At 48.7% G+C, this 26,873-nt stretch overlaps 1 protein-coding gene across 1 annotated transcript in view; it reads left to right on the top strand.

The window, feature by feature from the left end:
- UBXN7 (UBX domain protein 7) overlaps nucleotides 1-26,873 on the top strand; it is a 1,247,298-nt gene that overhangs the window by 123,692 nt on the left and 1,096,733 nt on the right. Inside the window, exon 2 of the mRNA XM_069618093.1 lies at nucleotides 22,181-22,328. Coding sequence (XP_069474194.1) covers nucleotides 22,181-22,328 — 148 coding nt within the window. The remainder of the gene's footprint in view (nucleotides 1-22,180; nucleotides 22,329-26,873) is intronic.

Below are 26,873 nucleotides of genomic sequence, written 5' to 3'. Positions count from 1 at the left end.
TCAGCGTCATGTAACTCTCTACTAATCTCTCCTAATAGCCCTTTGGATTTGGATATCGCTGCCCCTCTCACTTCCACCTTAAATGCCTCCCACAGCGTGCCAGCCGACTCCACACTCCCTGTGTTATGTTAGAAAAATGCCATTATTTCTTTTCTCAGGTCCTCCCTGAACATTACATCTTTCAAGGCCTCAACTCTAAGTCTCCACGTTGGGATCCTAGCCCTAGGCGGAGAATACTGCCACTCCACAATCAGTGGCGAGTGGTCCGACAGGACTCTCGCCTTTATATTCCGAACGCACTAGCTCTCCTGTCAGCCCCGATGTAGCAAAAACATAGTCTAGCTGTGTGTGGATCCTGCGGTGCTGCATAATGCGAGTATTGTCTATCCTGTGGGTGGTGCATCCTCCATATATCTACCAGTTGAAAGTCTCCCAATATGGTGTGGAGGACCTTAGCCGCAGGGGTGGGCTTTGCTATTTTCCTGTCCGATCTACCTACCCGGGGATTTAACATGCAATTGAAGTCTCCTCCTCATATGACTGCGCCTCATGGTCCAATTTTACCATACAAGCCATGTAGCCCACTGTGTCGTCGTTCGGGGAGTACATATTGATGATACTCAGTTCTCTATTTTTCACCAGACCCCTTATCAATACCATCCTCCCATCCGATTCTATGGTGGACTGTAACAACTTAAAGAGGATATGTGGTGCTATCCACGGGATAACTCCTCTGGCATATGCCGAGTATGTCGCTCCTATGGTGATGCCTTTCCATTTCCTTCCCACTGCTTCTTGCCTCTCCCTCGTTAAGTGAGTCTCCTGTAGTAAGGCAATATCGATTCTTTGCTGTTTCAAATACATCATGACCTTATTTCTCTTCAAGTAACTGTTCAGCCCCCTGACATTCTAGGTTACTATCTTCAGGTGCCCCATCTCATCCATATCCGTTACCGCTCTTACCCTCCCTCTTCAATCGTTCCAGATGCAATGGTGTACAGATGTGACCTCGCACCCTGACTATTGTTACCACACCAACCTCCCCAACGCCCCGCCAGCCCCCCCTCCCAACCCAAACACCAACACCCTAACTACCACTTCCCTTTTCCCCCTCCACAACCCCAACTGATGCCCAGCTCCATCCCTGTATCTCATGCTACCCCGTATCTAGTCCTTTCTTGGCTACTTCCAATACTCTGGACACAGCAGGGGGGTACCACCCTACTGGTGATCCAACTAATTTAACTACTGGGGGAAAAAAACCATGCTCCGCCTACATCTCCCAAATCAATGCTACAGTGCGCTGCACTCGCCCAACCCATGTAGCCTTGTTCATATATCCATTCTAGTCCAACAAATCCACATGATGCATGCAAATGGTCCATTCCTACATCCCGCCCACATGCCCAATTTACCCCTCCCAATTTCCTCGCTACAGTAGCATCTGTCTAAGCAACCCGTAGGGAGACGCAGATTCACTTATCCTGTCCATCCCGGACTGGGTCGACTGCATCCAGCGGGCAGCCCTGGGCGTGCAACCAGTTCACCGCCTCCTCTGGTGTCTCAAAAAATGGGTCCTGCCCTTGTGTAGGACCTTGAGTTTTGCAGAATACAAAAGCATGTATTTGAAGCCTGCTGCTCTGTCGCCTTTTCAGAGCCACATAGTTGAAGCGTTGCCTCTGTACCAGCATGGTGTAGTTCAGGTACAGTGACAGTTGCTGATGGCCTGTCTGTCGTTCCGCCCTTGTGAAAAAATTCCAGGATCTTTTCTCTGTCGCTGTAGTGCAATATTTTGGCAATAATGGCTCGGGGTGGGGCCCCTGGCTGGGGCTTCCTGGTCTGGGCCCTATGCGCCCTTTCCACAGCAAACCCCTGGGTCAGCACTCAGGCACCTATTTCCTGGATCAGCATGTTTTCCACGTAGTTTGTAGGGTCTGAGCCCTCTTCTCCTTCAGGTAGCCCAACCACGCGGATGTTGTTGCGTCTCGCCCGCCCTTCCGCCTCTTCAGCACGGTTTTCCAGGTGGCGCACTTGTTGTTTCAATATGTGGACCTCCTTAGCGTTGGCCGTGCTAACATCTGTATTGGTTTTTACAGTGCTTTCCAGGCCGCTCTGGCAGAGTGCATGAGCGGCCTGGAAAGCACTGTTATACAGTGCTTTCCAGGCCGCTCATGCGTTCTGCCAGAGCTTACATCTTGTCGTAAGAGGTTCACGTCTACACCCAGGTGTCTATTTTGAGTTCCAGCGGCGCTTTCAGTTCCCCCATCTTGACACCCCACAAGGATTTCAGTTCCGTAATGGCATCTAGGATCAGACTGTCGTTCTGCTTTGGTAAAAATATCCATCGTAGTCTGTTTTCCTCTAGCTTTGCCACTCTTGAGCAGCATTCCCTTCTGTCCTCTAGGTCGGTTCGCTTATTTCACCAGGGCACGCCGTGCCAAAAGTGGTGTCAGTTTACGGGCTAGGCACTAGCCCCCTCTTAGCAGTAGCCTGGGGTCCCCAGATGTAGCAGCTTCATATGTTCCCCTTGCACTTCCGTACTCCAGGGGTTGTCCCTCTTGGCCGCGCTGGTTATTGTCCCTGTATGCACTGTGGGGTGTCGCTCCACGAGACTCTCGGGATTACCTGTTGTCAGGGTTCGATTTCCTTTGATAGTACTCAATGTGCCGAACTCCAATATGCCTGCTGCGTCCGCAATGTGAGCCCAATATCCCGTGCAGTGCGTACGTCCTCAATGTGGCTCCCCTGCTTCCACGGCACTCCGGACCACGTCTCAGCTTGGTGCGTTTTCCGGTCTCAAGTGCAGCCTGTGGCAGATATTGGCATTCTCCATACCTCGGCAGTCACTTTCTCTGCTTAGTGCCCATTGCCTGTGCCACAGTTTCCCTTATGTTAGTCCTCCGGGGCGTGCACAGCAGTCTCTGGCTCCTATCTCGCCTAACAGATGCATACGTATCACAGCCTGCCTTGGCCGTACTTACATTCTTCCTATGCGCTGCCTGCGGCCACTACTGCCTTGGATTCCGTGCTGTGCTTATTTTTTTATACACTATTTCGGCAGCGCATCAGTTATGCCGTCGGCGGGAGAGGGCCTGCCTTCAATATGCACTCCCCCAGTTGTGCGTGCAGTCCAGGTCCAGCCTTGTGGTCTGTTGTCCCCCTAGCACTATGTGTGCAGCCAGTCGCTCCCCATCACCCTTGCCCAAGCTGGAGTACTTGCTGTGTTGGGCAATCTGGCATGTATGCAGTTCTTATGTTGTTGCCGGCCCGGTCCTGCAGCAGTCCTGGGCGCACTTCAGCAGATGCGCGGGGTTCCCAGCGCCGCCTCGCTCTCTCATAGACCCAACACCAGTAGCCCGGAACTGCTCAAGAATGGAGCTCTGTTGACTTTCCCCAAAGCCAGCAGCAACTCACAAGCCACTATGTTCTGCACGCTGTGTTGACGTGCCAGTCTCAGCGCAGTGGCAATGGATTCATACTTCCCCACGGGCATACACGCCCGCTCCGCGTCGCTCTCGCACTCTTCCAACTTTATCTAGCAGGTCGTTCTGCAACATTAATTGGCCCAATCGCACCTTGCCTGCGATCTGCTCCTTTTCCTCTCTATTGCACTGTGTTGCCTCGGGTGCTATCCTTAGTGCCTGTGGCTACGTCTCCTTTCGGGTGGGTGCCGTACGTCTTTGTATGCACTCCACAGATGCCACGGAGCGTGATGCTGCTTCTGTAGTTTCCCCTTGCGCGGCTCTGACTGCTTGTCCCTCCAGTACGTGGCTCCCAGGCATGTCCTCAGGGTCTCGCTGCAAGTTTTCGGGCGCCGGCTCTGCCCAACGCCTTCCAGTCCTTCTGCCGCCACTTGCCTTAGCCAATTGTCCCTTCAGTCACTCTGCACATCTCAAGTTCCTGTTCTGCTCGACGCCCTTCAGTCCCTACCGCCAATGCTTGCCTTAGTTGTGCAGGGGCCGCCTAGTTGTCCTCTTCTTATGGCATTGTAGATCCCCGATCGGCTGTCCCACCCATTGGGATTCGTTTCATATGTTCCTTTGTTCTGTTAGGCGCCCATCTTGCCTAAACGTCCGCCAGGACTGCGTCGTGCTTCTTTGCAGATATCATCTTTTATGCTGCACGGGTCAGAATCCCATACATTGCACCTCCTGCAGCTCACCTTCTCACAGCAGCAGGTCTGTTTAGGTGAAACGATCAATTCGTCCGTCAGGCGAGTGACCACAGGATTGTCTGATCCTCAGGAGACCGGAGCAACACGACTTTCTACATGGCCAGTTAGCCACGCCCCCCCATCACCAATTCATGGTTGTCTGAGTTGGCAGAGCATACTTGTGTTTTTTAAATGCAGTTATAACTTTTCCCATCCCCACATGTCTGAAATCGGTCACTTTTTACAATTATAATTACGATTAAAGTGCATGTTTCCTCTTAATCTCTCTCAAATGCAAACTTAATTCAGAGAGTTATGAAGAATGCACCAGCCGGATTTAGCTGTTGCTTATTGACATGTATCTACATCTGATAAATGGGAGAATTTTACATTGGGTGGGCTGGGGCGGAAGTAGGGTTGAATGTGGTGTGGGTTGGAATGGAGTAGAATGGTATGTGATGAAGTAGTGTGGAATTGTCAGGTGGGGTGGAGAGGTGTAGAGTGCAGTGGCATGGTATTGAGTGGTGAAGGAAGGGATTGGGGAAGTGGGATTTTTTTGTTGGTAGACTGAGGTGCAATGAGTGATCTAGGGGGTGGTATGTTGTGGAGCAGTATATACAGAGGTGTGTGGGGTGGTGTGTATTGTGATGTGAAGGGGAATAGTTGGGTGTACAGCTATATTGCCCTTCAACGTGGAGAAAGCACGCTGTAATATTGATTGGATATTTTGCTAGTTCTCGGTCCTTTCACTAGTTGTCAACAATTTGGATTTTGCTTGAATTTCTATATATTCATTATACCTATTTTCCCAAGGACCTGCAAAGACCACCTCCTCTCTTCCCTTATATTTGGACTTTGCATGGAGCCATTGGCCATAGGAATTGGGGGAAATGTTGATCTAGGATGATTGGAGGTCAGGCAAAGTACTGTTTGAGGATCACCTGCTTTGTATGTGAGCCACAACGTTCACTTCTGATAGTTACTAGAACTGTATTCCTTTAGCAAGGTATCGGGATTTAAAGTGAATTTGAATCGCCCTATGTTTCTTTGAGCTATTTTGTGCATAAAACAAGTGCACCGGAAAACCATTCCGTTGCCAAACAGGTTACTACAGTTCATACAATGTATCCTTTTTAAATGTATAGTGCAACATAACTTAATAGATTCTCTGTGTAAATGGAGTAACATTGCTCATAAGTGGTTAAAAACTTTGTTCAGGGAATGTCTATAGCAGCTGTAAGAATAGTTTAAAGGGCTTGATTCATGCAAAACACAAAACCAGGCAATAGCTAGTCAAAATAGCAGGCTAACATACTTTGGATTACAAAGTTCAGAAATATACACTTCCAGTTATTTTAAACGACCAAAACAAAATATGCAATCTTGCAATTCATCCCCAGAGCCAACCTATCAGTAAAAACTCATTAAAATAATTAAACCCCTACAAACACCCATTATGAGAATTCCAAAGCCCTCAATATTAGGACCTTGGTATGATTAATGTAGTAAAGAGGGCGTCCACTGGTAATATATTAAGGAATTACTCTTACCAGGTCTTTACAGTCATTATAAAAAAAATGAACCGACATCTCGGCGGCACCTGAACACACAGAACAAATTGGAGATTTTATGATTTAGCAGAATCGCAAGCATGATGAGGGAGGTTAAATATGGGGGCTTGGAGGTTCCAGACATCTGAAGATAATATAATTTACTCAGCTCAGAGGGCTGTAGAGTGTAGTTTTAAGGACAAGAGTTTCCTTGAGGTTGTATTTGATGAGCAACTGAGCACACTGTTGATCTGGTCTGAAACAAGACTGGTGCTTAAGCAGGTTGTTGTTCATCTCGCTATGCTCCTGTATTTGTATGCTGACCATGTTTTCCAGAACCTTTCTAATGGAAGAGTTATTTGTAGTTGGCCACGACAATTGGATCAGCTGTAGGTTTTTTGAGAAGGTATTTAGGTTAAGATACAAGGCTTGTCACCTAATATTCACTGTTGGTTTGTTTAATTAACTTGGTGCATTACGGTAGGCCATGTCTGCTTTCACAATACAAATGCACACCCTGTGGGTACTTTTCACCCCAATGCTGTACTTGGGGCATAGCTGCAGGGCATGACTTCTGTTCGATACCAGTGGAGACAGTGATGTAAATTACTCATCTCCGAGATCTGTAGCTGTGAATCTCACTGTGAGCGTTATGATTGCTTTGGTAGTAACTGGCACATCTGTAATCAAACCCTCCCGTAAACTGAAATGTTCTTGGATTTGTATTACTGTAGCCTATCTGTTAGCAGCATAACCTCCCCACATATGTTCTAGTACACTACTAGGTTGATTTACCCTTGTATTTTGCCTTCATCTCTGTTATGTTATTGGGCATTTGTATAGCACTTTTCACCATTGGTATGATCTCAACGCGCTATGGGTTGAATGCCCTTGGGGACCGTAGTCCAGGTCAGTGGAAAAATAGGGTGGTAAGTAGTGCGTGTGTGCACTCTGTATGTGTGCAGCTAGGTCGAAGTTTTGTGGTAGGTAGCTGCATTCTAATGCTAGGAGTGGTGTGGTGGTTGTGCGAGACGAGTATTGTGTGCAGCTAGGCAGAATTGTCCCGGCTAGCTGCATTCTAGCAGAGGTGGTGTTTGTACATAAGATTGTGTGCAGCTAGGCTAAGGTAATAATGGGGATAGCTGCATTCTTATAGGTTTTGAGTGCAGAGGAGAGAGCCAGCCTTTTGGTAGGTATGTGTGAGTATCTGTGCAGTTGGAGGAGGTCCCCTGTTCCTGAATACCTTTCTGTGCCTGCCGAGATAACTTTCGCTCCTTAAGTATAGAGGCTTAGTGCTTTAGTTCTCCAGGAACTTCTCGGTCTAGTGTAGACTCAATTATGTTTTGGCAAGCATGGCCATATCTCTCCCTAGTTTAACAATAAAATCATTGTTGAGTTTGGCTGTTTCCCAAACATGCTGTACCAGTTTATTTGCTTCCCTATGCTTTGAAGTTTAGGTCTATGCATGGCGGGGGCAGCAAGGGTAGTGGCCATTCTGGTGGTAACAGTTTTGGTGCTTTCCTGGGCCAAGCAATTGTAGATCTACAGCCCACCATCGTTTTCTACTTGAGCGGGCAATTGCTTATAGGTCAATGTCTTCTCGATGAGCAGTTACATCCAATTATGTTCTGTCAGAATTACGAGTACTTCCTAGATATGTGGTTGGGTACTCGATGAACCTGAAAGGTCCGCGTCAAAACCAGGCCTGCTGTTAGTGCTGTGCCTGTCTGACATTTTTAGGTGCAGCGGGTGGCTGAGTATTCAAGTTGTAGTGCACGGTTTGAGTAATAGTCAACAGCTCATCGTTGTCACTTGGAAGAGCGTGCCTCGCCATATTCCTCACCTAATTTAAGAGCGTAGTTCATTGCCAGTGAAACAAAGCCAGCCAGTCATAATGTTAGAACATAAGTGCTGATAGTCCCAGGGTTCTGAGTCCTGGGTATTCATTTACAGCGGATGATTGAGTATTCCTGTACTATTTTACGGTTTCAGTTGTGAGCAACATTGCATCATTGCCCCTTAAAAGAACTGAATTTTCCAGAGACATCACCTGATCAGAGTGTGTAGTGCATGCCTGGTAGAAGACCAAGAGCAAGCCCAATCATAACGTTAGAACATGAGTGCTACTAGGCCCAGGTTCTGGAGTTCTGGGAGTTAATTTCCAGACAAATAAAGGGATTAACACAGTCAACACGTTAGCATATAGGTGCTACTGGGAATTTATTACCGAACATGTAAGGAGCCAACATGATCATAACGTTACACACAATTGTTACTGGAGACCAGGTTCCATGTCCCGGTTGTTTTTACCTGCCCGTAGTGTTGAATACAATGCCGTTTCTTAGCCGTGGCGGGTTGGTCGGGAGGCGTGGTTTTGTGGAGGTACAAAGGCCAAATCTGTCTCTTGCACCATTTTAGGGGAAGAGCCAGGTTTTGAGTGCTTTCCAGAATGCCATGTAGCCTTGGGTTTGTCGAATGAGATGGTGGCAGGAAGTTCAATATTGTCGGTGCCACGGTTGAGTAGGCAAATCTTCCGATCCTGGCTGAATTGGAGGCAGGATCCACTAGTAGGAGGGCAGTGCTTGACCTTAGAGTGTGGGTTGGGAGGTAAGGAGTAATCTTTTCTTGTGAGTATTTTGGGGCCGGCTTTGTGCACAGCTCAGTGAGTAATGCACAGGACTTTGAAGGTGGCCAGTCATCCATTTGGGATCCAGTGTAAGGTGAACTATTTAAGGTCATGGCAAAAGTGCAAAGTAAAGGACTTGCATTTCTTGGTATTGTGAATGCATCATGAAGCAAGACACAGGCAACAGATTCAAAGTTCAAACAAAAGATCTTTAACAAGGGGTGGAGGGCGCTCGAGAGCCCGAGCAAGATGGCCACAGGCTACTGAAGATCCAATAGAGATGGAGTAAAGCTGGAAAAACTCTCCCTCCACAGGTCCTAGACAGTGATGTCAGCCGGTGTAACGGGGAGGCGAATGGCCCCAGAACCTCCGGTCGCACTATCAGCTGCTGCAAACGTCGGATTCCGGCCCGGTGACCAACAACACATTGAGGATCTCTCTGAACTGAGCCCTTCATGAGCATGCTTAGCCGGACACTACGAGCCGCCTGTAGTTGCCGACTTGGCCGCCGATCATCGATGGGATCCAAGCGGAGGACGTGTACAATTATGGCGGTGGGATCGCGCACCCACCGGGAGGCGCCAAGGTGAGCCACAGACCCCCAGCCCAGTGCAGTGGATGTGGCCGGGCCTGTGAGGGAAGTGAGGGATGGCCTCAGTCGGTTTTGCACCCACCCCCGGAGGGCGCCCACTGGGAAAGAGAGGCTCCTCTGGCGGTGCTACCTCCTACATGACCACAACCAAACCAGGTAGGCTAACCCCATAAAATTAAAAATGTACATAATAAAGAATCAGCTGCCAACCACGCAGGGATAACCTACTGCAGGCACCTCTGTGCTGCCACAGGGGCTTCGCCACTTGAGCCAGGATGCTTCAGAGAACGACGAGGTTGCCTCCAACTGCTACACCTCCCCAGGCACTGCGGCTGGGTAGCTGTGGTGTTTGCTAGGGGCATACAAGTTCGGGAAACAGCGTATTGGCCACAACGAAGCAAATGTTGTCAGGGGAGCAGGTTTGGAGCCTGGTAATAATCCTGGGACTAGGAGGAAGATGGGCAGGTTGTTTTGCACTACTAAGGATCCCTTGTATCCTGGCCATTCCGAGTCGAACCAAAAAAACATGGAACTTGGACCAAGCTAGCATCTGAAAATCCCACCCCCCCCTACATCAGGGACAGGTCACTCAACATCTGAACTGAGTGCTATGCATCACATTACCACACAGGAACTGCAGGGTAGTGTCAGGACTGCCCACAGCCGCCACTGCTGTGCCTTGGGGTGCGCAATCTTTGCCAGCTCGCCAACCCCAGTGATGAATCATCTGCCCTTCTCTGCCTTACTTCGACCCTGTCTTTCATACTGTGGAACGACGCCTAACGACCATCAGTGCCGCTACATATTGTGCTCCAGCTCTGAACTGTGATATGCGTACAAGTGGCTACGAGGGCCGCGTAAACAGCCAAACATAGTGCTATACTTCTGGCACAGCCGGACACGTCCACAACTTTACCAGCGGATACAGCCAGCACCAACACTCTACCGCTCTGTGAGGCACAATACTACGATGGATATTCTAGCGCAATTGCAGGCCATCCTGGCGGAGCTGAAGATCATCGGTCAACAGGCGCAGGAGACCAATACAACGGTCCAAGATATCAAACATGATCTACCAGACACCCAGACAAGACTGATTGCACAGGCAGAAAGGATGATCGACAATGAGCAGCGTATCGGCTCGCTGGAGGACAATCATGAAACCACAACTTACTGAGCTGGACGGGGTCCTACGAGAGGTGCAACGTCTCAGTGCTAAGCTGGAGGATCAGGAAAACGGATCGAGACGGAACACTCTCAGGATGGTGCGCCTACCGGAAAACACAGAGGGCCCAACCTTGAAACTTCCATGTACAATATCCTACAGGATGTGCTCCACATAGATAACCCCAGGGACTACATCAAGATAACCCCAGGGACTACATCATCGAGAGGATCCTATGTGCACCGATCCCCAAGCCAGCGCCGGGGGAGAGCCCCAGAGTGATAATGCTCCGGTTCCTGAATTTTCAACATAAAATGGGCATTCTAAAAGCATACAGGACTGTCGGCCAAGTGAAAATTGGGGAGGTACCAATACCTGTTTAATGACTACTCGGGGAAGTCTCCCACCGCCGAAAGAGTTCCAACCCTTTATTTGACGCGCTCAAAGGAAAGGACTATAGACATTACCTCAAATTTCCGGCGGTATGGTGCATGCAGTTCGACCGCCAATGGCACTCGTTTGAAGATCCGGAAGATGCTTTGCGGTTTCTGCAACAGCAAAATCCGGTCATGGCAGACTTCCCAAATGGAGAAGCATAGGGGACGGAGGCACTTCCATCCTAGCCAAATCGATAACCCAGAACAAAGGCAGAAAACATCGATCCGGAAGATCACTTATGGAAATAACCACCAGAAGGAACTCTCTGTCCTTGTACAAATTGCAGCTGGGACTGGGCGTGGGCGAACCGGGCCCTAAGAGCCTAGGGCACTCGACCTTAGACGCACATTTGGACGCCATCCGGCATAGCGCTCTTCAGCCTGACCCGCCCCAACAGATGCAGACCTTTGGGGAAAGGCACAAATGCACAGGTACGTTCATGGCGCCAGCTCCCGCGGCCACATTGGCTCCCCCTCGACAATGTCCTTGACATTGATACTTACACATACGCCGATATTGATCGTAACGATACCCAGGTTGCGACCAGCAGTACGTGGGAAGAACCATGCAGTGAACCGATATGGGTTAAGCGTTCTGGTCGACCGCTACAACTATATGCCCCCTCATAGGGTGAGGGGGGGTATGAAATGTGTGCAACTGGGTGCAGACTCCTCTACCCGCACCCAGCAGATCCAGGCATGGGCTATATTGCCATGTATTGGGGGAGACAAGTCTGATCCCAATGTTGAGGGGGAACGTTCAACCCCACTGGTTTTGGTTTGTGTTATGGTTTGGGTTTTGGCCCTGGTTATAAGGGGGTAGGGGATACTACAAGATGAGGTAAACATGCTATATTGTCATATGAAGGCTAAGGTGGCAATGTAGGTATGTGGGTGGGGCAATGTAGGTATGCGGGTGGGTGGGACCCCCCCCGTCTTGCAATCTTTATTTCTAAATCGATGGCTATGCTCACATTGGTGACCCTTAATGTACAGGGTCTGGGGCACCCCTTTAAAAGGAGACTGGTTCTAAATCACATGCGGGATCTCCAGGGTGATGTGATATATACTTGCAGGAAACGCATTTAAACGAAATGGAGTCCAAAAAACTTGAACACAGTTGGGTGGGCGCTGCTCGCCCCATACCATAGCAAACGGTGAATGTCCATACTCTTCCATAAGCTGGTCCACCTCCAAATTCAGAGCATAGTCTCACATAAGGGAGGCATATATCTTGCTACAAGGGGGCAAATTATTACACTACTATTGGACTTGGGCTTGAGGGATGTCTGGAGACAAGTACACGGGCCCCTAAGGGACTACACATACTACTCCCACAGCCACCTCAGCTATTCCAGGATAGACTATTGGATTATTGCAACCATTGCCCAACCATTGCCCTGTACATGTGCGACTGCACCATACTGCCCATCACCATCTCCGATCATGCCCCTGTGTGACTCCGGGTGGCTCTCCCAGATACCTCTTGCAAAACCATCCCTTGGTGTCTAAACATTAGGGCTTTGTCATACTCAGACTTTACAGACCATATTAAGAACGACATAGTAGGATTCTGGGAGGCAAATCTAAACCACTCTTATGACACACACTCCTGTTGGGACGGATTTGAAGCTTTTGTGAGAGGCCAATGCATATCTAGATGGTCGTTTAAGTTGAAACAGTGGTAAGAGAAAGTGATGCAACTCACCACAGATCATACTACACTCGATAAATAACACAAATGTACACCCAACCAGCAGACTCGGTCACTCGTGCGAGTCATCAGATTAGAAATTAAACAACTAACCACCACCAAAAGTCCTACTCTGTCTGGTTCCAAAAATACTACCTGGGGGGGCGCTGTTGCGCACGACGAAGATGGCCACCTGAGGGGAGAGCTCCGGCCCGTAACATATCCTATTATAAATTCTGTTCGGGGCCGCCTATACGCCAATAAACACCTGCATTTGGCGGTGGAGAACCTGCAGCATCACTCCACTGATTTTCATGAAGGAATGCTGGATCAATCCTGAGAAATCGGACTGCAAACTTATACCGTGAACGCGGCGGAGGTATATCCAGCCCACGGCTCCAGAAGAAATCACACGACGACCGCCGGTGCTGGCTCGTGCGCAGGCCGGAAGCGGGAGGGGCCGCGCTCTGGGCCTTTGAGTCGCCGTTGGATATATCCTGTTGGCCCTCGATCCTTCTTCTGGATATACACCGCACGCCTTGTCCGGACGGAACATTGCCCTTTTCATCAGAATTGTCATCCCGTTCCCTGTTCCGATACTGCCCTGCGGATTGACCGACCGGGTCGGGCCTTGTCGACTGCGGTGGGCCGGTTGCGTTCACCCGCCGGGGCCCGCCGGTAACATCATAAGGTGGGTGCTCTAGCGCCTTTTTCTTATATACTCATCAGTGTACGCCACACTCCTGAGTGTCAAAGATTGCCAACCACTACCTATCGTGGGGTGCCGGAACGTGGGCACACCCAACGCAACCCAACAGAGCTGACACATGGGCTGCAGCGAGAAAAAAAGTATGGGCTCCAAGAAAACTGGTCCGATGGACTCCTTTGCCAGTTCCCAGCTGCATGGGCCTGCCGAGACACCCGCTGAGCCCTCGGGCAGCCAGCTAGAATCCCCAATGGATGTGAGACTGGACAAGTACTAACGATGGTCCAGAGTGGATTCCTGGCGGTGAATAGCAAAGTGGACGACATAGGGGCCACGATCAGCTCTTTGAAGGCCAGGGTTGATAAGGAAAGTGCTCGCACTACGGAGGCAGAGAACAGGATTGGAGTTAACGAGGACATGATAGCACAACATGGCCGTGATATCGCCCAGTTGAAGGGAGACCTGCAGAAAACCCTGAACAAGTGCGAGGACTTGGAATCTCGCTCCAGGCGAAACAATATCCGTCTGGTACGGGTAGCCAAATCCTTTGGTAAGGGCTCCATGGAGCGCCAAGTGGAAGACCTCCTGAAATCCCTCCTGGGCCCCGACGCTTTCTCCAATCATTTCCTCGTGGAGTGGGCCCATCGTACCCTGGCCTCCCCTCCTAAGCCTAGAGCGCCGCCCCGCACGATCATTGCCGACTTCTGAATTATAGAGATAGAGACGCTATCCTGAGGCTTTCCAGAGAAAAAGGATCCCTGTATTACGAAGAAAACAGGATACACATATATCCGGACTTTTCGACCAATGTGCAGACACTGAGAAGATCCTACAAACCGGTCAAGAGACAGCTGAGACTACGCCAGATCCCATATGCGCTTGTCTTTCCGGCTAAAATGCGCATCCAACACGGAGGCCGCACACACTTTTTTACGACAATCCTATGGAGGCCATGATGTATGTCGAGGCCTCAATCCCCCTTACCCCGGGGAACCGGGAAGCTAACTGTAACCTGCCGGCCTGACATGTGCCAGAACAGGACCACGCTGGCTGAAGGGACTTGCTCTACATTGCCTTACCACAAGTTTGATAACCCGTCGACGGCGAGGTGGCCCTGTCCACCATATATTGTTGTAGGGCCGTGAGCCCCCCCACATGGTGTTCGGTCATGTGAGTACAGCTCACACCCCCAGGAGACTTCTCAAGTTATGGTTGATGGGATACATCATTGGGTTGGGGTTGATGATGCGGGTGGGGGGGAAAAGGGTAAGAGTTTGCCCTGGTGTTCTGCCAGACATGGTTGGGGATGTTATAAAGTTAAAACCAAGGGACTGTTCTTCAGCGAGACTCTTCCAAAACTTGAGACAGTGGCGCCATGCTTGGCAAATGCCCTCTTTGTTAGACAGCTATGGAGCAGGCTAAAGGTGGGTTAAACATTTGACTACTTTCTTGGAACATTCGGGGTCTCAACAACCCATTCAAGGCAAGGAAAATTGCTGCATACATTACACGCCATGATCCCCATATCCTTCTGATACAGGAGACACATGCGATGGGGAGCATCAACAATAAATTCCTTCCACGGTGGGGCCCTCATAGATACTTCACAGAATATTCAACGCAATCCAGGGGAGTCCTGACGCTTATACACTCCAAGATGTGCTTCAGGTACCTTGCCAGTAAGATAGACCCTTTGGGTAGATACGTGTTGGTATGGGGGGAGGTGGCGGGACAGCAAATTCTGTTGATAAATACATATGGTCCTAATATCGATGACCCGCTATTTTATCGTGCAATCCTTGACATGATATCCACATCGACTGAGGCGCAAATAATATGGGGTGGAGATTTCAATATGATCCTTGATCACTCCTTGGACCGCTCATCCACGTCCCCCAGGGCTCCGTCCAAAGCGGCTCTCGCCGTTAAACAGATGATGGAACAGACCAACATAATTGACGCATGGCGCACATTGTATCCACTTGAGAAGAACTTCACTTTCTACTCATCTGTTCACGACTCCCACTCCCGTATAGATTATTGGCTTAGTAGCTCGTCCCTCTCCGCTGAGATCGATGACTGTGCAATACACCCCCGCACGTTCTCTGACCACTCGCCAATAACACTGAACATCAGCCTAGGTGACTCCTCATCTCTGGCTAGAAGGTGGAGCGTGCCCTCTACAATCCTTAGGGACCCCAATATATGTGAGGCTTTATACACTGAAATCGGGGAGTTTTTGGAGTTGAACGAGGGTTCTGTGAGCACCTACGCTACCTTGTGGGAGGCATTTAAGGTTTGAGTCAGGGGTACTATATTGGGTAAATCTACAGGTATGCTGAGAGCGGTGAGGAGGGAACTGGGTGCGACTGAAGCCGCAATAGATGCACTACAGACAGAATATAGTGCCACATTGAACAAAGAAACCCTGTCTAGGATACATGCTTCCCTCAAGGACTTTCACGAACTAGCCAATAGGGAAGTTCAGTATATGGCTGCCCTGGCTAAGGCCCGCAGATACGGGGAGAGCAATAGGGCGGGGAGATTTCTTGCCAACATGCTTAAAACAGATAGGCACCCTAAACCAATCGCTAGTGTTCAGAATCCAGCTGGGGTCACGGTCCATAAGGAATGTGAGATCAACGCTACTTTTGCTGATTTTTACTCCGTTTTATACTCTGATCACGATGTAAAAACTAGGGATGACACGTTCAGATATCTAGACTCCCTCGATCTCCCAACACTCACTGGAACCACGCGAAACATTTTAGATCAACCCGTGAGTATTGAAGAACTAAACGAGGCCATAAAATCCTTATCTGGTGGCCGCGCCCCTGGTTCGGATGGTCTGACTGCCGAACTGTACAAGTAATTCCAAGGCGAATTGGCCCCACTGTTACTGAAAGTATGGGAGGAGGCCATGAATTGTGGTGTCCTTCCAGGCTCGATGCGCGAGGCAATTATTACTGTCCTTTTGAAGCCACGTAGACCAGCACAGGAGATGGCCTCTTACAGGCCCCTCTCCCTAATCAATACTGATGCGAAAATCTTCGCTAAAGTACTGGCCACCAGGCTCCTTCCGTACATGCCGATCCTGGTCCACCCTGATCAGGCTGGCTTTATACCGACTAGATCCACGGCTTTAAACCTTCGACGACTGTTCAGTGTGCTGGCACAGATAGACCCGGAGGCTAGGGCGGCCGTAGTGGCCCTCGATGCCGAAAAGGCCTTTGATTCCATCTCCTGGACATACCTCTTCTTTGTACTTGAGAGGTTTTCACTCGGGCCGTATTTTATCAAATGCGTTTGGCTGCTATATACTCAACCATCCGCCAAGGTCCTAACCAACAACACCCTGTCCCCTCTTTCCATCTGCACAGGGGGACAAGGCTGCCCATTTTCCTCTATTCTGTTTGCCCTTACTATTGAACCAATGGCGGAATACATTTGTCAACACCACTCGCATAGAGGACTCAGGATGACTGGCCCTCCCCAGTTTATATCTCTGTATGCGGACGATACCCTGTTGTATGTCCGGGACCCACATGAGAATGTGCAACACATTATGGCTGACATACACAAGTTCTCGGAATGCTCGGGATACAAAATCGATGTCCCCAAATCCGAAATCTTTCCTTTGACCCCTAATACGGGTGACCCATCTACCATCACAGGGTTTAGGCCTGCTCCCACGCTAGTGAGATACCTGGGCATAATGGTGGCTAGAGATAGACAGCTGCTGCACTCACACAATCATGGCGAACTGCTTCTCACCCTTTCGACCAAGCTCCACCTGTGGGCTAACCTCCCTCTGTCCCTATACGGCCGAGTGGCCCTACTTAAAATGGTTGTATTACCCAAACTCCTGTACCTCTTCAATAACATCCCGATATGGCCCGGTAAACCCTTTTTTGTTAAACTTAGGTCATTGGCATCTTCCTTTATTTGGAATGGTAAAACTGCTAGGTTGGGGTGGGATAAAATGGTGGAGCCATATTCACAAGGCGGTATTGCGGCCCCTGATTTCGAATTGTATTGCATAGCAGCTCGGGCACAATTTGTAAAACATTGGTTTGACCCCGAGGACACTGCCCCACACATTGTTCTCGAAAAGCACGCAGTCTGCCCCAATGATATACGTTTGGTCCTTTTGAACCCCACCTATAGCAACAACTGCCCTTTTGACCCGGTATACGTCACTACACGGGCGTGGTCCAAGGTCTATAAAAGGATTGGCCTGGAAGTCCCCTATGACCCAGATATACCCATGTGGAACTTCTCCAGTGTTTCCCCGACTTTCGACAGGGCCCTTCAGCGGACCTGGGACCCGAATAGACTCTTCAGGGTACGAGATATGTTCCCTGATGGCACGTTCTGTGAACTTGCAGATTTCACGGGGGCGGTTGGAGGGGGGTCAGCTTAAACGTCTCCAATACTATCGTATGAGAACCGCTTTTGCCGCCAAATGGCCCTCCTTCCCGGTGGAACCCCAGGCACATGAGTGGATCAGAGCCATGGTGACGATGGACGGTCATGGCAAAGGAATCTCGTCACTATACACCCTGGTGCAATCGCACTCCCCCCTCACGAAACACTATCAGAGAAACCTGGGAGCGGGATGTGGGTACTCAGATCGATGACGTGAGGTGGGCCCGTTATTGTCAACTCACCAAATCGGTCTCCATGAACTCTGGACTCCGACTGATCCAGTTTAAAATACTGAACCAGCTACATTACTCCCCGGCTAGACTGGCTAAGTTTGTGGATGGTTGCACAGGGACATGTTTGAAATGTGGCGCTCCTGATGCTGGGGCATATCATATGTACTGGTCGTGCTCTGTTATCGCAAACTATTGGCGCAAAGTGGCTGAGCTCCTTGAGGAGATAACGGCGATCCCAGCCGCCCTATCCCCCCTAAAATACCTGCTTGGTGACATTGGGAAGGTGAAGGAGCCCACGAGGAGACTATTTAACATCTCATGTATTATTGCCAAACGCTGCATCCTTAAATGCTGGAAATCCACTGCAGGGCCTACCCGATCCAATTTCCTGAAAGACTTGTGTATGGTGAACGATGACGAGGAACTCTTTGTTTTATCAGTCCGGGACACCCTGTCGTCCTAAAGATATATGGTCTCTAATACGTTTGTATTTATGTGATTTGATGTCCGATTCCGATGTAACACCTACCCCGTTGCCTTAGGTGACGATACCTGTCTTATTGCTACTGATATATGCCACTGTCGATATTATACATATGCTATACTGTTTATAAGAACGGTACAGTATTTGTTCCCCTCAATAAACAAAGTTTAAAAAAAAAAAAAAAATACTACCTTGAAAACGACAGACCGCTACACTTAATGGCTCTCGCTCTAAAACAGCGACAGGCTGCCCAGGTAATGGCCACAATCGGGACAGGTGTTGGAAGCCCCTGGTGTGGGACGGCGCCATCAATGACCGATTTGCCGAATATTACGCAAATCTATATGCGGCCCCTGAACACATCCCGTGCTAAAAAGATGCAAGTATTTTTGGGGTCCATCACACTACACAAATTTACCAGGGCCCAACGGGATATTCTAGACCCCCGGGCTCGGTGGTCAATATAGATTGTGCTATCCACTCCCTCTCACCAGGTAATGCCTGCAGGGCTGACGGAATTTCAATTGACTTCTTCCGAACCATGGCCAACGACATCACTCTTAGGCTTCAAGAATTCTTCGCCTGAGCTACGTGCAGGGGCCGACTACCAGGTTAAATGTTAGCAGCAAATATAGTGGTGTTTCATAAGAAAGGACGACCCCCGCCCCCCCCTTTGATGAATGCAGCTCGTACCGACCAATATCGCTCATAAACTCTGACGCTACGATCCTGTCTTCTGTCAACCCCCCCCCCCCCCCCCCCAACCCTCCTGCTCCATGTGAGCTGGAGTTGGAACATCATGATGCCCACCCTTGCCTTCGCACCTTTTACGCGATGAACATCCCAAACCATGTCAATAGGAATAGTGCCTTGGCGATGGCCTGGTCCAGCGACCTTCGCATCGTCGCACGAGATATATACAACTATTATGCTGCCATAATGGGGACCTCCATAAACATCAGAAATGGAGCAATTCAATTCAAGATAATTCAACGCATATACTACACTTCGGCCAAATTGTTTAGAATGGGCTTGAACTCCTCCCCTGCATGTTGTTGGGGGTGCACAGATCTGGGTACTATAGGGCACCTACTATGGTCCTGCCCACGGCTGAAGACATTGGCGACGGGTACATGGACAGGTGACCTCACACTTCCCGGATGCTGACATTTCTCTATCCCCCGATTCCATGATGTTGGGGGCCGGCTATAGGGACTGGCATCCCGACATACTCACTTGCAAAATTATAATCATCATACTTTTCACCGCCCGCAAACTCTTGGTCATACACTAGAAATCAACATCTTCACCCCTCAAATCAGTGGACGGGTCTGATAGCCAAGTAAAGCAATCTGGAACGAACTGCATTTAGACAGCAGAATCCAAACAATAATACACGGTTAGACAAATTCTGGGAGATGCTAGAGCCATTTGTATAGGAGGGATAGGAGGCCTAAGGAATTGCCCCCAGGGGGTGACTCCACCCACCATCCCAACCCGGCCTTGCTGGGTGGCATCTTGGCACTATATAGTGCCAGTACCCCTGCATCTGTAAACCAAGGCCTATGGGCCTTTTAGCCATTTCTACATAGCCCCTACCTACGAATCCATAGATACATGTTCTCGTATAGATGGGCATATCCTCGTAATCCAGCAGGTATCTATGACTAGTATCCAAGGGGAAAGTGGGAGGGTTAGGCCTGGTTGGCCCGGGGGGGGTATAGGACTAGGTTTAGCATACAGCAATATTATGCGGGGAAATTGACAGTATTCTTGTTGGGGGATAATACTATGATCGTACCTTGGAACCCTCCATTAAGCATCACATAGTCTATGATCTACCTTGACATTATATGTTCTTTCTTTAATGTCTTTTTACCCTTCTAATTGTATATGTTGTATGCTGGAAATTGAAAAATAATAAATAGAATTTTAAAAAAAGGAATCTTTTTTAACTTCAATGTCAGGATGGTGTAAGCCCCAACTTGCCTTATACTGAGGTGGGATTTCCCTAGATAAATAAACTAAGGATAGTCTGAGTCAGTAAGGTCAACTTAATTTTGCCTGTCTCCAAAACGTATACTTGCCCTCCCAACTAAAGCTAAACAATGTGCAGTGATGTAAGCAACCAAAGAAACAGTGTTCAAACTAATGTTCTGAGCTTCTTCCTGCTCCTGGCTTTCTCTTGGCTGCCTTCCCCAAGTTCAAGACAGTTGCAAATAAAAGGTCTCTGGGTTCCTTTCCCCAAGCAGGCAGCTCTTGACTTCAGATTCAGTCAAATAAACTTGCCTAGTTTGCCTTTTCTGTCTGTCACTTGAACAATTTTAGGCCGACCAGCCTCTTAACTTCCCTTGGTTTACTCCAAGTATGCGTTCCTCGGTCTAGGTGCAGTTGTCAGACCACACGGTCCAGCCATCACAGGTTGTGCAACCGATAACTCTTGGTTCTTTACAGCAGTTCATTCTTTCTCATAAGACTTCCTTGACAACACAGGTTTCCTTTCTGCATCTGTGTCAAAAGTCCACATATGCTTCTGGTTCACTTTAACGGCTTCTTGCCTTTACCAACATGTGACCCCTCACACACTTTCTATCATGGTATTTCTCCTGGTTACCACCTTGCTTTCACACTATCCAATACGGTTTTGCTTTTTACCTGTTACACTTTGTACGCAAATGCTGCCTCTTTAAATTCATCTTGTTCGCAAATAAATGCTCATCACTTTTTCATTCTTGCAATATTCTCATCTCTTTTCCTCCATTCAGCATTCAAAACTATTACTTGCTTTGCAACTTGTTCGATATTTAGTAGTTCACGTTTGGTCTCCAGAGCCCTTTGTCATTTAGTCTTACTTGACCGGCGTCCGCCAATACACACACCATGCCCCCTGGAGCACCCGCCGACCTGAGTGATCCTTCCCTATTACTCACCTGTGTGTGGCCGCTCCTCCGGGTGCTCGGTTCACTCTCGGGTTCTCGCTTACTCCCCTCTCACTCCCGGGGAGCTCCGGTGAGCAGCGCTTTCCTCCTCCAGACTTTCCTGCAGCGGTTGGTGGCGTCTGGGAAGTCTGTGTTCCAAACTCCCAATGAGGAACACACAGCGTAAGGCTCTGCACAGCTCCTGACCCTCTTGCGGCATGCTCTAGCCTGTCTTTCTGGCTTCTCTAGGGTAGTCGCGTCCTTTTTCACCGGCCCATATTCTGCCTGCTCCACCTCAGATTGCTGCACTCTCCTGCCCAGCTGGATCTCTTCTCTTCTTTGCTCCTTTCCTTTTCCCCTCTGCTAATTTCTCCTTTTCTACACCTGCAAGCATTTAACAGGTTGCAGGTGTGAGTTCTTGGTTCCAATTGACTGCCCATAGTTATTGGGACACGCCTGACCCTCACAAGTCTTCAGTCCACTTCTCAGTACCAGAGTGATGAAATGACAAGTTAGTGTGTACTACTTCTAGTCACTGCCTCCTCGTCCCAGTACAATGGTGATATGAATGAGGAGGAAGTGATTGGCAACAGCCTTTAAAGGCAGGAGGAGGGTAAGGTTGGTTCTCACCAGAAAATGGGATCCCATGTCTCGCCTGCGGATATCCTCTCCCCAAGCACCCTCCTCCACCAAGGTGATCTTACCTCACATCTCCACCCCCGGGGTCAGGGTCAGATCCAAAAGCAATGGCCTTTCCCTGGCCACCTGAGAAGAGTATCCAAGGTGAGTAGGTGTGAGGATACCCATGGCTTTCTCACAGTATGCATTATTTTAAAATGTATTTTGCCTGCGAGTGCTGAGATCCTGATGAGAGGGGCAGGAGATGAGGTAGTACCAAAATAAAAAAGGGAATCATTGGTTCATGAGGCTGGAGTATTTGATGCAGATTGCTTTTAAAGCTTAGGTACAGAAATGCATCAAAAGTATGCTTAATTTGGTGCGTTGGATGTTTATGACCATACTCTATTCCAGTTAGTGAACAGGCTTTAACTTTATCCTGATCTGATTCATGCTTTTTAAGGTTTTATTTAATGTATGGTTCATACAGTTTTTGCTGCTTTGAAATTCTGCTTGATTTTTCTATGGTCTGCTGACTGATGTTTTTTCACTGTTCTTGTTTACACTTGTATTACAGGTGCCCCTGAAAGCATTGCGAAACACATGTTGGAAGCGTGCAGTCACAATTTGGAGATGGCAGTGACAATGTTCCTGGACGGTGGTGGAATAGCAGAGGAGCCCAGCACAAGCTCTGCTGGCACCTCCACTGCTCGGCCTGTTGCAGAGTAGGTGCCCAGCCTCAGCCTTAACCCGGACACCTTCCCAAGCTGACACTCTAATGCGTTGTGAAATGTATATACACACATGGAAGGAATGGTTCCCAAACGTCCCTGCTGTTGTTGACGAGAACTGGTGTTCTAATGGTAGATAGTCCTCTAATGGACAACTGAGTATAGTACAACTGTTAGAGGTATGATTTGGTGATCTAATAGGAGCTGCCATCTCCTTCTTACTGTCAACTTTTTTCCCTCCTTCTGTTCTTGTACTGTAATGAGACGGGTGTTGAAACGACATACAGCGTATAGTGTAACGCATTATAAACCCATTTAAGCCGCCTTGATCCCTCGCTCCCCCAGATAGCACGCTTCAAATAAAACCACAATGAAAAAGACAACCATAAATATAATCTATCATATAGTCTGATCCCACCCGTTTAATGGGTTATTTTCCATATATATCTTATCTAACTTATCGGTCTTATCTATCTTATCTGTCTATATAATGCTTAGGTATGTTTCTGTACTCAGCTGATGCAATTTAACAGTGTTGGGTTATCCTCTGCTGTCTAAATGGCAAAGTGCCCCTATGTGTGCCCTTCCACTTAAACAGCTATCATTTAAACAAACCGAATGAGCACGGTTCTACAAGGTCACCTTTGCCTTCCACTATTGCAAACGTTCGGAATAATTTCAAGTTACTTCTTTCCAGCCCCACTTCTCTTTACACAGGACACCGCGGTTCCAGTGTTGATGAACAGTTAATTACCAGCTCAATGTTTCAGTCTGTAAGGAGCAAAACGCTGTAGGATGAATGCCTCCTCACATGCTAAAACTGAAAGCAGGTTCTGTAATTATGCTACTATACAATCTTCTACCATCACAGGGACTCTGCAATGGAACAAGGTTGACAAACGTCTACAAAGACACATCATAGAGCCCTGTGTAACCGATGGATTAAACTTAGATACTGTACTTATACCGTGCATACATCTCTTTCCATCTGATACAAATATGCCTTTCAATTTGACCTTTTCCTATATGTTTAGCCTTTTCAATGACCATTAATGAGTCGCAGAGAGCTTCGCCCCCTTCCTGGAAGCGATCAGTGGTAATTCTACGTTTCAGAAGGGGGACAGAAGTGACCCTATAAATTACTGACTGATATTGACCTTTAAGATATGCTACAACTGCATATGTTATGCCAGTAACGGCTAGTTTAGTGAAAAAGGGTAAACAAATCTCTTCAACCCTCGTGTTACACTTATTTAGGATATGTGTTAGGTATTCCATATCATGAATCGCCTTGACTTTTATGATCCTGGAGTATTTTTTTTGGGATTCATTATGGTTTTTCTTCCTTGGATTTCAGTTTTTTGTGTTTTTCATGCTTGGATTTTCTCTCATGGGTGTGGATTTCTTGCTGGATTCGTGTCTTTTCTAGTTTTCCACTTTGCTGTGGTAAGTCTAAATAACATTTTTTAACACTTTATGTTGAGTATCACAATATCGGGAAGTCCTTGACCCATTTTTCCCTGGTCTTTAGGCAATTAATCGGTTCCGTCTGCATCGGCGTCTTGTAAATCTGAGCTCTTTGGCCCCTAGAGGCTGTATTCTGAAGGAGGACTAGTTCAAAAGCAGTTTGGTCTATCAGTATCACTGAGTACGCCCTTTAGTTGCAAATACCGGAAGGGAGAAAGCTTACCAATTCGGAGGCAGTCCTCTGATCTGTCAGTGGACATATATTTCCTGTCCTCCCACAATTGCCCTGCTCTGCTAAGACCAGCTTCTTACCAACTTTGAACTTGTAAAGGGGTCAGCTCTTTGATTATGCAGAGGAGGTGGCCCAGATACAGCTAAGGGGTGAGGGCCATGTCGATAGCCATCGTGTTACTGCACTCTTTCCAAATTGCACACAGCACTGCTAGCATTGGGTGCTTCACAACTCTGTTGGGGATCTCTCTCTGGGGTACCCAGAACCTTTCACTTAGTGTTACTGGGCGGAGTATCGTATTCGCCATCTTATCCATTGCTCATCAGAGCCCAGATCCAGGTGGTTTATCATTATGTGCAGTTGGACCGCCCTGTAATATGCATCCAAATCTGGGAACCCGACCCCTCCCTCGTCCCGCTGGAGCACGAGTACCATGTATGCTATTTTAGGCCTATCACCAGCAACCTAAAATTTCAAAAATCTTTCTAACCGAATCTAGGAAAGAAGATGGAAGGACTATGGGGAACATCTCGAAAGGAAAAAGGAACTTGGAGAGGACCACCATTTTATTACAACTTAACGTAGCCATCCAGGAAAGATTCAACTGGGCCCAACGGTCTATATTCTCCTGTAGCTTGTCCCATGAAGGGCGAACATTCTCTGCAAATAGATTACCCATATCCCTTGGTTTCACCACCCCCAGATACGGAAACCCTTCCATTTGAACCCGAAAACTCAAACCCCACATATATTCCCCCTCCAAGCAGTCTAAGGGTTGCACCGTATATGCCACTGATATTCCAAAGTTTATTTTGAAACTCGATAGTTCCCCGTATCTAGTCAATCCCTTCAAGAAATTCGGGGGCAAAGTCTGTTGATGTGTTAAATACAAGAGAGCATCAGAGCATCATCTGCAAATAAACTTAAATGATTAGTCTTCTCCTATGTGTCCCCCCTTAATGAGCACATTGGATCAGACCTCTATATCCCATGGTTCCATGACAAGGGTGTAAAGGAGGGGTGACAAGGGGCTCTCCTTTCTGGTACCCCTTCCAAGCGGCCATAGATTCCTCCCTGTTTACAAAGACTTTAGCTCTGGGTTTAAAAGAGCAGATGCACAACTTTTCGATTTCATCCCCATTGAGGACATCACTCCTATCAAAAAACTCCAGCTAACTGGGTCAAAGGCCTTTCGTATGGATTGTGTCCTCCAACGTATTCCACATCTTTGACATGTAATGTCCACATATGTGCACTTTGGAAACTTTTTTGGCAGAGGGCGTCCTGCGTCGATGACATCGGGTCGATGTCCCTTGAAGGCCTCCGTCGAGGGCGACTTCACAGGATGTTCTAAATAGGACGCATGACTCCCGTAGCCTCAGTTCCGTTTTTTCTGCGAACGTGTTAACTTCGTGAGACTCAGCGCGCCTCGTGTGTTGGTTCCGATGTCTCTTCGACCCCTCTGACTCTGCGGTCTGGCTTCAAGACCTGACGGGACTGCTGCAAGTCAAAAATGTTGCTCCCCGACCCCCCCCCCCACTGCATTTGTTTGTGGTGCCTGGGCAAGTCGCATGACACCGACGACTGCTCGAAATGCCAGTTGCTTGCTGCCAAGGCCTTGCGGGAGTGGAAGGTGACGCTCCAGGTAGGTAGGGGCTCTAAGCCTGTTAAGTCCTGGGCGTCCAAGTCCAAGGGGGTTTCTACCGACGACTCTAGGGGCGACTCTGCGTTGGAAGGAGTTCTGGGGATCTCGGTCCCGGAGTGGTTCCCGTCACTAGTCTTCTTCGTCCCGGCACTCTAGGAAGTGCCGTCACTGGTCTCCTTCCCCATCCTCGTTGGAGGAGGGTGCCTCGAGGAAGATTACGTGCCCAACGGAGTCCTTGACTCCGGAGGAATGGGCAGCGGTTAAAGAATCTGTTAGCGATTATTTTTTTATTTTTTCTTTTATTTATCGCAGGGCACGGGTCCGGTCCCATACCTTTGGGCTCGGGTCCACGACGCGACTCGCATCGGGAGCCGTCGAGGTCCTGTGCAGACAAGAATACGAAGGGTCGCAACAGACGTGTCGCTAGGTTTTCGGTCCTCGTCCCCAGCGAGATCGCAGCAACCTATTGAGGGCTCGGGCCGGCTTCTACTCGTTCGGTGCTGTGTCTGTTCGATTGGAACCTCTACGCTTTGCCGTCGTACTAGCCCACGGTGCCGTCGGCACCCGTGTCGACGCCAAAGCCTTCAGCGCTCTCAACGGCGAGGTTGTCGACTCTCGGCGTCGAAGCTTTCGGTGCCTTCAGGGATTTTTTTTTCTCGAAATTTGCCTTTGGAGTACCAGATATTGTGGATCCTCCAAGGAAGGCTATGGCAAAATCTGTGAGGCCAGTTTTGGACACCAGGCCCTCTTCTGTTACCAGACCTAGGTTTCAACTCCCTCTGGCTGACATTTATGAAGAGGCGGAAAGGTCTGAGTCTGAGGACCCTGGTGGACTTGACGAGGCTCCACCTTTTTCTGGAGAGTCAGTTGGAGGAGTTAAGGCAGACCCTCCATGATGCCAGTGGGTTGGACACTTCTCCGGAAGTGGAATTTGGTAGGCTTGAGCCTGGGGCTCATGCAGTGTCTTCATACAGGAGGCTCGTGGCGAGGGTCTTGGAGTATCTGGGCTGGTCCAGTCCTCCTGAAGAATTTATGCAGGATGATCTAACAGACATTTTAGATCAAGGTCCGTCCTCTGACCCTGTTTTGCCATTTCACCTTACCTTGCAGAAAAAGGTGGCAGCTGCTTGGCAGTCCCCGGAATCTCTTCCGGCTTTTAATAAGTCTTTGACTAAGAAATACCGCCCTTCTCCAG

This window comes from Ambystoma mexicanum, chromosome 10 (assembly GCF_040938575.1).
Source record: "Ambystoma mexicanum isolate Mex_15411 chromosome 10, UKY_AmexF1_1, whole genome shotgun sequence".
NCBI lineage: Eukaryota > Metazoa > Chordata > Amphibia > Caudata > Ambystomatidae > Ambystoma > Ambystoma mexicanum.
The sequence above is the reverse complement of the archived record's forward strand: the minus strand, read 5'-3'. Positions and strand labels throughout refer to the sequence as shown.